The sequence below is a fragment of the Carex rostrata genome, chromosome 20 (assembly GCF_964058835.1).
Source record: "Carex rostrata chromosome 20, lpCarRost1.2, whole genome shotgun sequence".
In the NCBI taxonomy this organism is placed as follows: Eukaryota; Viridiplantae; Streptophyta; class Magnoliopsida; order Poales; family Cyperaceae; genus Carex; species Carex rostrata.
In genome coordinates, this window is record NC_135937.1 from 7581538 (window position 1) to 7592552 (window position 11015).

Here is an 11015-nt window from a genome sequence, read left to right on the forward strand (position 1 = left end):
AAAATTCTCTCTGATCCAAAATTATTCCTTAATCCTACGATAAGCAGATAGCATCCTACTGCTTTAACCAAAACATAAAACTTGCTAGCTACAAGGCCTAGCATCAAACCACAAAATCTGATCAACACCTCACAAAAACATATCATCAGACCACAAAACAGAAAACAGTATGTTCAAGTCTAGCTATATATCCTTTGCTGTCAAGATTATTAAAGCAAAAGCCATTAAGCTGGCGATGGGGAGGGGAAAGGGGGTGGTGTGAAGGTGGTGAAGTCGTCATCCTCCTGTGGCATCAGCTGGTCATCACCAGGGAGCCAAACACGCAGTGGAATGGTCTCCAGAACCCCTGCCTGAGGCATCCATTCCTGAATAGCCTCCTTGGTCTGTTGTGGTACCTTTTTACTACCTATCCAATATTCAATCAAAGAGATAGTAAGTAAAATAAGTTGTCGACCTGTTTTAACTTGTATATTGTGAAAACACACTTCATTACGGTGTTTCCAAATTGTCCAACATATGCCACTAATGATCATCAAAAAAGCTTGTCGCTGAAATTTATCCAAAGTTTTAGCAAATGCCATGATGTCATTTAAAGATTTCCATTGTTTGAAATAATTTTGGTTGTTTCCCATCCAAAACCACAATTGTTGAGCAAGTGTACAAGTGAGGAAGAAATGGTTGGCCGATGAGAGAAGTTAACATCAAACAACGCCAACTCACCATTCCACTCTAAACAAATTAAACTGATTCAAAATTGGAAGAAAGTTAAGATATGGATAACCAGTTTGTGCCAAATCACAAAGAATGAATAGAAGTGAATGGTAAGCAACTTATCAATATATTTCGAGCAAGAAGCACCGGCATTCGACGTAGTAAGAGGTAAAAAAGAATGTCCATTTAAGATGAAAATTATAGAGATAACGAGCCTTCCTGATCTAATAAGTCAAATAATTGGCTGCACGTGCTTCTGGGGTAACCTAGGAATGTGAGGTCCCGGCAAACAAAGAAAATTATACTCAGGCATTTCATCGAACATCTGGAGTACACCTAGTAAGCAAAGAAATTGAAAAAAGTGTGGCAGAGCTAGTACAGAAATCTCAAGTGCTGTAGGCGCTGATGTCTGATGATGGCTTTGAGGTGCTTGCCAGACTGACACTTTCTTTACAGGGTTAGTGTTATTATCTTTGAAAGCTTCAATATCAAGCTCTTACTAATATTCAAGTGTTATTGTCATTGAAAGCTTCAATATTAATACATGCTGGTAAAATTGTGTACTTCCAGAAATGCACTCAGATTAGCAATTTAATGAGGAAGCCCAACTTTATAATCGAAAAAAAGACCAACTTTATAATCGATGACTTGAGAGATTTGGTGATTTTCACAAGTATCATTACCAAGCCTCTAATTTAAGTTACCCAACTAATGAATGCAGATATGTGGAACTATTTTGGGCCTTGGGTTTTGTCTGAGGCCCAGGGCCTAATTTGAAAGTTCCCACAGATTATAAGAGGATTAACAGCTAGCCCATTTATAATTATAAATTCTTTAGTAATTGTCCTAAGGCCCAATGGACATCTGATTAAATTCGGTCCAGTCTGATTCATACCAAGATTTGTGTGCACACTTGATCCGTACAAATCTGATCTTTTATGCAGATCAAGTATGCACGAATCTCGAGGCAAATTGGACAGCATTGACCAGACATCAAACTGAATTTGATTTGATACCCATCGGATCGCCCCCTCTCCCTGGAGGATCTGTATCCTCCCGGGTACCTGACTCAATCAAATTAAAACGGACGATCTAGATTAATCCCAATCGGACCAAACTCAATTCGGTGCCTATGGAGGCTGTAGGGAGTTTGTTTTGAGATTCGTGCTAGGTTAAAAGAACTGCTCGATCGTAATTGTTCCCAGTCAGGTAACCTGAGGGGATGTGAATTCCTCCCTAGAACTAAGGCCTTCAAATTTAACAAATATTGAAGCCTAAATTAATCATAGCACTACATACGGAGTTTGATAAGATTCAAATGTTTTTCTCCAACTTTTTTCTTAAATCGTGGTTGAGATTAGGTGATCTGAAGCAAGTGCACTCATTTATTTTCTACGTACGTATCATAAAGAAGCAGAATCATTAACTTTTAAACTTTCCTTTGATTATATATAAAAAAAACCCACTAGTGTGGTCCCATTAATCATTATCCTTATTAATTTTACTTTCAATGCTTTAATCCTGATGTTTTAGCACTAATGAACTCTCTATTAGAGGCCGTACAAGAGCTAATGATCAATTAATTGGTAGTAACTTTGTTTGTTTTATTAAAAACAAATCAATATTATTTTGACATATTATTTGCACAATAAAAAATCAATTATATTGCTACACGAAGTACCACAGGAACAGCACCACATGATAACCCCAGTACATAAATGATATTACTCAAGTTGACATTCGCTCCAAAATGCCCCTGACAAAGTGCACTTGTAGAACATTACTTCCAAATCATTCACTAATGGATCAATAATGGGACAGCAGAGATAAATGGGTTTCACATGGCTTCATGTACTGTTAGGCAAGGCGGATTATAAAGTAATAAGCTAAATAATATAACTAGATCAAAGAAAGTTCATGGTAACAGGGTTTCACATGGGAATCCAAATTGAAATTTTTGTATCCTAACCAATACCCTCATGTATGCATGTGAATAACTTAGAGCTAGAGCATTTGTTATTTATCTAACACCTCTATGATTAATTTGCATGTTAACTGATACTCTTTTCCTCCCACATGTGTGAGTGTAAAATGTAGTAAAATATAGAAGAGATGAGGTGTTCTACTTGTACAAACAGATCTAGAAGCATACACATGGGAAGATTCTCTTAAGGGAAAGCTAAGATGAAAAGATGCTAAAAGAAAAAAAAAAAATAAGGATCTACTTAACCCTTTGTTATATATTGTGAGAAAAAAAATTAACTGCTATAAATGGGGATCTCCTTAGAAACTCTGATGATATATTCCAATGAATATTTATTTATCTTTAACAGCCAACTGTAATCTCGGATCCGTTCTTATTATTATTTTTTAATTTGATAGTGCTGACCTCAGCTTTTTAGATGGCCCAAACTTAAAGATTAATTAACTAATACAAATTTATCACTTCAGTATATCATTAGGTCAATTATAATGTACATCTAATTATAGGTAGGCTATTATACAAATTAACATTAGTACAGAGCACTTCATTACATCAAGTGAGTTTTTGTAATCAATTAGAAGTTCAAATAGTATTCAACGTATTCTCCGTATAAAAATGAATTTTACATTTTCCCATTGGAAAATATTTACCTATTTTTTTCTGGAGATAATATCTTTTATTTTTTCTAAAAATATTCTATATATCTCAATTTAAATTTTAGCTATTAAAAATAGAGTAGAACTACGGTGTTCTCAAGTTCACCAAGCTCTTTGGTGAACTCAAGTATAAAACCCGTCAAATTGGTTTTAAATGACAAATCTGAACCATTGAAACCCGCCTACCTTACGAGTGATGCGTCTACATGTGAAAGTTTTAAACATTCAAATTAATTTAGTATAAAGTCAAGCGGTAAAAAAACGTTCAAAAAATTAATGCATTAAAATTAAATTTTTAACCTCTAATTTTGACCGATTGACTTTATATTAAATTAATTCGAAAGTTTAATATTTTTCACATGTAGATGCATCACTCGTAAGGTAGGCGGCTTTCAATGATTCGGATTCGTCATTTGAAGCCGATTTGATGGGTTTTAGACTTGAGTTCACAAAGGGACTTCGTGAATTTAAAAACACCCTACTTCTACTCATTAAAAATATATTACAGACATTATCCTTAAATTTTAAATTTGCAATATAGTTAATCATCTACATCATTATTTTAGTGTTACTTACATTTTGGATTACACCTGATGTACACCTGCAAATACAGTTAGAGGCCTAGAGCAGATAAAAATCACAAACCTATAATATGTGTCAAGCCATAAAATAATAAGATCACATTTTTCAACATCATAGCTACTGATATCTCAATAATAGTAAGATTTAAGGAAAGACAGTAACAACCAAAATAGCATCATCATGCCAAGTTTAATATAATTAACTTTGATTAAAAGGGAAGAAAGAATGATAGAGTGAAAGAGGTTAAGTTTAGATATTTCTTTTTTATTTTGACTTTCTACTGATCATAGAGACAGTAGTCAGGTTAGTCTTGTACTTGAAATCATGTTGGCTAATGGCTATTTCTTTTTTACTTCATTTCCCCTCCGGTCATTACAAAATGGAGATGTCCAGTACCTTTTGCCAGGCCAATTTAAGTCAGCGTTTTCTTTTATATTACATACAAATAAATTTATTTTATGATATGTAACAGGGCAACATCAGGGATTTGAAATTGATATATTTTTTTAAAAAGCTTATGGGAATGGAGATCAGCAGTTCCATTTGAATGGAGTCGATCTACTCTTTGCTGTTATTCTACTGCAAGTTGTGTATAAACTATAAACTAAGCAAATAATACTGTTAAAGGCTGTCAATCTATAGATAACGAGCATTTATGTTAAGTTAAGAGGTTTGAATTAACTTAACTCATTAGGTACAATCTGGAATTTAATTATGCATGTTTTGGCACGATGAGGTGGCGTCAAGTGGTTTTTGTTTTTTGTTTTATTATTTTTTAGGTCAGACCTGCAGTTGTTAAGGTTTTACATGCCTTTATACTGCAGTCGAATGTCACAGGGAATTATCAGACTTGATATATATATAGTAAAGTTTATCCAATATTTTAGTGATGACTATGAACCTGAAAAGGAAGATTAATTATATCAAATTTACTTCTTTCTTCTTTTCTTTTTTCTAATGAGGAAGGCGTATATCTTAACCCAACATTGCCTTTTTTTAAATCCAAAAATTATTTTTTACCTGGTAAAGTTGTGTATAATTTTCAAAAATACATATGCAATCAGGTTGATGTCAATATATTGAAGACCAATAAGTAAAGCTTTTGTTGCTTCCAACAAGTGTTAATGAATCTATTTCATTTCTTTAGCTTGCTTTGCTTTCCTTTACTCTTGCTCTCTAAGTTAATCCATGTACCATAAGTTAATTTCAGGTAGATCCAATACAAAATATATACAGTGTTACATGGAAAAATAATCTGATCATTTTGTATCTGGAAGGAACATGCACAGAGGAATTCTTTACTCTTCATTTTTTTTTTTTTAATATTTGATCCCCTTTTCACACATTCCCTCCACGTTTCCTGTCTCTCTGTTTTCTAATACTACCAAAACCCCCCTCTTTCGATTGACAGCTTTTCAGTAAATGAAAGAACATAAATCCATATAATTTTATATTTAGTATAAATATATAGTGTAAAGAACTTTTACTCTTCCTTCTCTGTCAGTCCTCTGCTCTTCTCTTCTCTTCTCTTCCACAGATCAGAACAGAGCAACACACCTACCAAAAGCAGAGAAGAAACAGAGTAAAAGATTATGAATCAGAGCTAAAGAGAGAGAAAGTGACATAGAGAGTAAACAGAGCACTCTCTCACCAAACAATGCAAACTTCTCAAATTACCATTACCCAACTTCTCATTATCCCTCTCGCTGTATTTCTTTTCTTCACTAACTCTATCAATGGAGCTGGAGGCGACGACAGGTCAGCATTGCTATCACTCAAGTCGGGTCTGGTCGACCCACTCGGCTTGCTTAATGGGTGGAAGGACCCTCCACACTGCAATTGGACTGCAATTGCATGCAATTCATTGAATCGTGTAACAAGCCTAGATCTTTCTACCATGAACATAAGCGGTGAAATCTCTAATGAAATCAACATCTTAACAGGTCTAACCTATCTCAATCTCTCCTTCAACTCCTTTTCCACCTCCCTTCCGAAATCTCTTTCTTCTTTGACCAACCTCAAATCATTTGACATAAGCCAAAATTTGTTTGTGGGGAACTTTCCCTCCGGCCTTGGCCTGTGTACTGGCTTAACCGTGCTGAACGGGTCGGGTAATAATTTTGAAGGCCCATTACCAGATGACCTCTCAAATGCCACATCACTGGAGATTCTTGACCTTCGCGGCAGTTTCTTCGAAGGAGTCATACCGGTATCATATCGGAGCTTGAAACGGCTTAAATTCTTAGGCCTATCCGGAAACAACTTAACTGGTAAAATACCATCTGAAATAGGTGAACTCATTTCACTAGAGAAGCTCATAATAGGATACAATGAGCTTGAAGGGAGTATACCAGCTGAATTAGGTAATTTGGCCAATTTACAATATCTCGATCTAGCTGTTGGTAATCTTGTAGGCGAGATACCGCCGGAATTGGGAAAATTGCAACAGCTCACCACTTTGTACCTCTATCAAAACAACATCGGTGGGCCCATTCCGCGGGAGATCGGTAACATGAGTTCCTTGGTGTTTCTAGACATCTCTGATAACTTCATCTCTGGTGCAATCCCATCAGAAATATCACAACTAAAGAATTTGGTACTCCTCAATCTAATGTGCAATCGGCTAACCGGGTTGGTACCTACCGGTATTGCTGATCTATCCAAATTGGAGATAATTGAATTATGGAATAATTCTTTAACAGGGTCGCTTCCAACCATGCTCGGTTTGAACTCACCGTTGCAGTGGATCGATGTGTCGTCTAATGCGTTATCAGGTATGGTACCATCAAGCTTATGTGCTGGTGGGTCCCTCACCAAGCTCATACTCTTTGGCAATAGGTTCTCTGGTGCTATACCAGCTAACATTTCTACATGTGCCTCATTAATACGTGTGCGCATGCAAAACAATCAGTTGAACGGTACTATACCAGTTGGTTTCGGTAAATTGCCAAGGCTACAACGGCTCGAATTGGCTAGCAACGAGCTGCAAGGGGAAATACCAGGTGACCTTGCCTCATCTACATCTCTTTCTTTCATAGATTTCTCACACAACAATATCCAATTCTTTCTCCCCTCTAATATTTTCGCCGTAACAACCTTACAAACTTTCCTGGCATCTGATAACCAACTCGCCGGAAACCTCCCTGACCAATTCCAAGAATGCCCTTCTCTCTCTGCACTTGACTTGTCAAATAACCATTTAGCCGGTTCGATACCTGCTAGCCTGTCCTCATGCCAACGGTTAGTCAATTTGAATTTACAACACAATAGGTTGACTGGCCCAATACCGCCTTCAATTGCCATGATGCCAACACTTGCAATTCTGGATTTATCAAGCAATTTCCTAACTGGATCGATACCAGAGAATTTTGGTAGTTCACCAGCTCTTGAGACCCTTAACTTATCGTACAATAACCTTACCGGTCCGGTACCATCAAATGGTATTCTTCGGTCGATAAATCCAGATGATCTTACTGGGAACAAAGGTTTGTGTGGTGGGGTCCTTCCACCTTGTACTGGCTCATATGCTACCGAATCACTTAAGAGTCTACAAAGCATTCGGTTAAAGCGGATTGTGACCGCTTGGGTAATTGGTATAGCCACCATGGTGGGTACCGGACTGTTATTGTTTGGAGGCCACTATTTATACCGGAAATGGTACCTGGATGGTGGATGTTGCCATGAAGAGAACAACACCAATGAAGCATGGCCATGGCGTTTGACAGCATTCCAAAGGATAAATTTTACAAGTGCTGAAATTGTGGCATGTGTGAAGGAGTCTAATGTCATTGGTATGGGTGCAACTGGAATAGTCTACAAGGCTGAATTATCCCGGCCGCACTCAGTCATAGCCGTGAAGAAGCTCTGGCGACCGGGCCCCACACATGAGGAAGATCAGGCTGACTTAAGTGCTGATGTGGCAAAGGAGGTGGCCTTATTAGGCCGTCTCCGGCACCGGAACATTGTCAGACTCTTGGGCTATGTTCACAATGAGTTAGACTGCATGATGCTATACGAGTATATGCCAAACGGAAGTTTATGGGAGGCATTGCACGGAGCCGGGGCTGAAATGGGTCAGGTTCTATTGGGCGATTGGAATTTGAGATACAATGTGGCGACGGGTGTTGCGCAGGGCTTGGCATACATGCACCACGATTGCCATCCGCCTGTTATACATCGGGATGTCAAGTCGAGCAATATATTATTGGATGCGAATATGGAGGCACGAATTGCCGATTTCGGGCTGGCTCGGAACCTAGCAAGGAAGAACGAATCTGTCTCGGTGGTCGCTGGCTCCTACGGTTATATTGCACCTGGTAAGTTGTAATTTGATATGTTCATAAAATGTATATTTAATAGTTTCTTGCTGTATTCTGTATTTAAACCCAATTATATATGTCACATTGCAGAGTACGGTTACACACTAAAAGTGGATCAAAAGAGTGACATATACAGCTTTGGAGTTGTGCTGATGGAACTCCTAACCGGGAAGCGGCCGATCGAGTCCGAATTTGGGGAGGGACAAGATATCGTTGGGTGGATACGTGAAAAGATAAGAAGCAACCAAGGGGTTGAACAAGTGTTAGACCCGAATGCCGGTGGCCGGTGTAAGCACGTGCAAGAGGAGATGCTTTTGGTTCTACGAATTGCTGTTTTGTGCACTGCGAAGCTCCCTCGGGACCGGCCATCCATGCGGGATGTGCTAACCATGCTTGGTGAGGCAAAGCCTAGACGAAAGAGTGGCAGCTCAGGCAGTCCAACAGAAAATGTAGTCGACAAGGACAAACCCGTCTTTACCACTGCCCCCGATTTATAATTAATTGATCTTCTTTTTGTATGTAGATTTTTTTTCTTTATATTTTGTTATTTTGAGGTGTAACAATTGATGGTTTAGCGGACAGTCGCCGGTAGTGTGTAGAATGATTTAAATCTGGTAAATAAATATCTTAAGAACAGAAAGAAATAAAGCATACGATTAAGAATAGGAGATCCGTGAATGATATTAAATTAGAAGCAGATAAATCTGTGTAGTATATCGTGTAGTGGGTTGTTGATGACAGAAAGTTAGAAACCCAGACAGGCAAGTTAAAAAAGAAACAATATGCAAGGCATGCTGTAGCAGATGATGCCCCGAGTCGCTGAATTCACATCCTCTCCAATACCTGATAAGGAAATCTTTTACAATTACTAAATCTGAACCGTTCTTTTTAACTCAGCACGAATCTCAAAGCCCAATAAAATTGCCCCCTCTTATAGCCCAAATCCCAAACCGGTTGAAATTTAATATCAAACCGTAAAGTGAGGATAATCCTCTGCAATACCTGAGAGATACGATTCTTAAAATGGGACGAAATAGAATAAATCTCAGTGGCGATTTTTTGTTATTAACTAGTTTTTGTGAAGTTATAATTTTAGTTCTTTGTTCCTAGCAAAGATGATTAATTAGGATTCCCTGTAGGTAAGACTGGTTCATCCCCAAAAAAAGAAAAAAAAATGGCTATATTTATACTTTACATGAAAAAAGTATGATTTGTTTTGTTATTCGAGTAAAATCATTGATGCGATGAATAAAAGACGATGAGCTGATAGTAGGCCTGTTTCCGGTTCACTCATCATCCACAATACACTATGAGTGAGTGTGTTTGGATGTGGAGAGAATAGTGTTGTTCAGAATTAGCGCACTATTTTTTTCACTATTCTCTATTTGGATTACACAAAAAATAGCGCTATTTTTTGAATTAGCGTTGTTCTCGCTAACTCATCCAAAATATGAGTTAGTGCTAACTCCAGAACATCGCTATTCTTGCTATTCCTGCTGCAACATCCAAACGTATCCCATGTAATCTTGTAGTTTTATCTGAAAATATAAATGCTGCAAAAATACAACATGCACATAGTTCATACTTGAAAAAAAATTACAATATCATTTTCAATTTTGCACTAGAAAATGCTTAGGGGTATAAGAGTAATTTCTAATTGACAATTTGATATCTAGGACCGCTAAATCAAAATGACCAAATACAGCCCCAAATTTTGGGATAAAATTGTTTAGTTAGCAACAATCTTCAATAGCATGTGTAAAATAAATGTTGAGTCTTCTATTAGTCAATTTGTAAGAGTAAATAGTTTATTTTTCTACTTTTGATGGACATCAGACATCACACTTGTGTATACGTTACACTAGGAAACTGAGTTTATTTTTCTCATAAAATTAGCCCATTAAAATATTAAATATTTCTCTTACACGTAATATATGTTTTATTTTCTAATAAAGAGTAAACTGAGAACTTGATAATTTTAGAATGAGTTCTACTTAAAAAAACACTAAATGAGGTAGAAATGTGAGTTTTTAAAATTTAAAAAGATATGTATTATAGTATGAATTTTAGAAGGAAAATTCATATTTCCCAGATTTTTAAAGGATGACATTCCTATAAACATATTACGGGGTATAAACTATGTTTTAAGATCAAAATAGTTAGGGCTACAACCAAATCAAACTTACCTCAGTTTAAGTTTGAGTTTGAGTTTGATTCAAACCGAATTTGTTAGATTTGTTTCAGAACGAACTTCAATCGAACGAGTTATTTGTGAATTTTTTTTCGAATCGAAGTCAATCAAATCACGAACTACAATTATTTTTTGGCAGTCCTACCGCCCTTAGTTAATTTTTGAAAATTAGATAGCTTAAACTAAGTATTGTATTATAACTTATCTGATCATATCAGGTATATATTTGTACCTATTTGAAATGCAATCTTGATTTTGCACTGAGCCACTGGCGTTGCTCTAATTTGAATGATATATATTAATTTGACATGTGAACTAAATAGTTTGCGAACCAATTTTGAATGAACTATATTCATTTTGAGTTTTTGTTTGAATAAGATTTGAACCAAACTGATTTGATTTGTTTCTAAATGAATTTCAATCGAACGAATTAACTACGAATTTTTTTTCAAATCGAAGTCAATCGAATGACGAACTACAATTTTTTTTTTTGAGCCCTAAAAATAGTACAGTAAAGGATTGACATTTTAAAAAGATATTTTGATTATCAAACGCAATTTACTCTTTTCTTT

At 36.4% G+C, this 11015-nt stretch overlaps 1 protein-coding gene across 1 annotated transcript; it reads left to right on the top strand.

Moving 5' to 3' along the window:
• The first annotated feature begins 5425 nt into the window (after nt 1–5425).
• LOC144572581 (uncharacterized) lies at nt 5426–8871 on the top strand. The gene is made up of 2 exons (XM_078322208.1): nt 5426–8249; nt 8343–8871. The coding sequence occupies exons 1-2, from the start codon at nt 5591–5593 to the stop codon at nt 8747–8749; spliced, it is 3066 nt and encodes a 1021-aa protein (XP_078178334.1). The 5' UTR covers nt 5426–5590; the 3' UTR covers nt 8750–8871.
• The last annotated feature ends 2144 nt before the right edge of the window (nt 8872–11015 follow it).